This window comes from Diaphorina citri, unplaced genomic scaffold (assembly GCF_000475195.1).
Source record: "Diaphorina citri unplaced genomic scaffold, Diaci psyllid genome assembly version 1.1 scaffold5168, whole genome shotgun sequence".
In the NCBI taxonomy this organism is placed as follows: domain Eukaryota; kingdom Metazoa; phylum Arthropoda; class Insecta; order Hemiptera; family Psyllidae; genus Diaphorina; species Diaphorina citri.
In genome coordinates, this window is record NW_007382544.1 from 1 (window position 1) to 284 (window position 284).

At 38.7% G+C, this 284-nt stretch overlaps 1 protein-coding gene across 1 annotated transcript in view; it reads right to left on the minus strand.

Moving 5' to 3' along the window:
* Nucleotides 1-6: 6 nt before the first annotated feature.
* The window catches only part of LOC103521403 (cilia- and flagella-associated protein 251-like), a gene marked incomplete at its 3' end in the record, with an annotated part of 10136 nt that continues 9858 nt past the window's right edge, over nucleotides 7-284 (minus strand). Inside the window, exon 2 of the mRNA XM_026832097.1 lies at nucleotides 7-282. Within this exon, the coding sequence (XP_026687898.1) occupies nucleotides 7-247 (241 nt within the window). The remainder of the gene's footprint in view (nucleotides 283-284) is intronic.

Sequence of the window (284 nt, forward strand, 5' to 3'; positions counted from 1 at the left end):
CATCACCTTCCTTTGTTTCATTCTCTTCCACATTGTCTTTATTGTCTCCATTGCCTTCTTTAATTTCACTGCCTTCTACTTCTTCTTCCTTTTGTTTTTCTCCATCTTCTTCTTCCTCTTTGACTTTCTTTTGCTGTTCGTTTCCATTTGATTCTTCCAATTCATCCAGCTTTCTTTTCCTGTCCCCGCTTACATCTTGGTCAGTGGAAGACACAGCTTCGGTAGGAACTATGTCAGTGTCTGCCATTGTTGGATATTGTTTAACTGATTCAGTTGTCAAATTT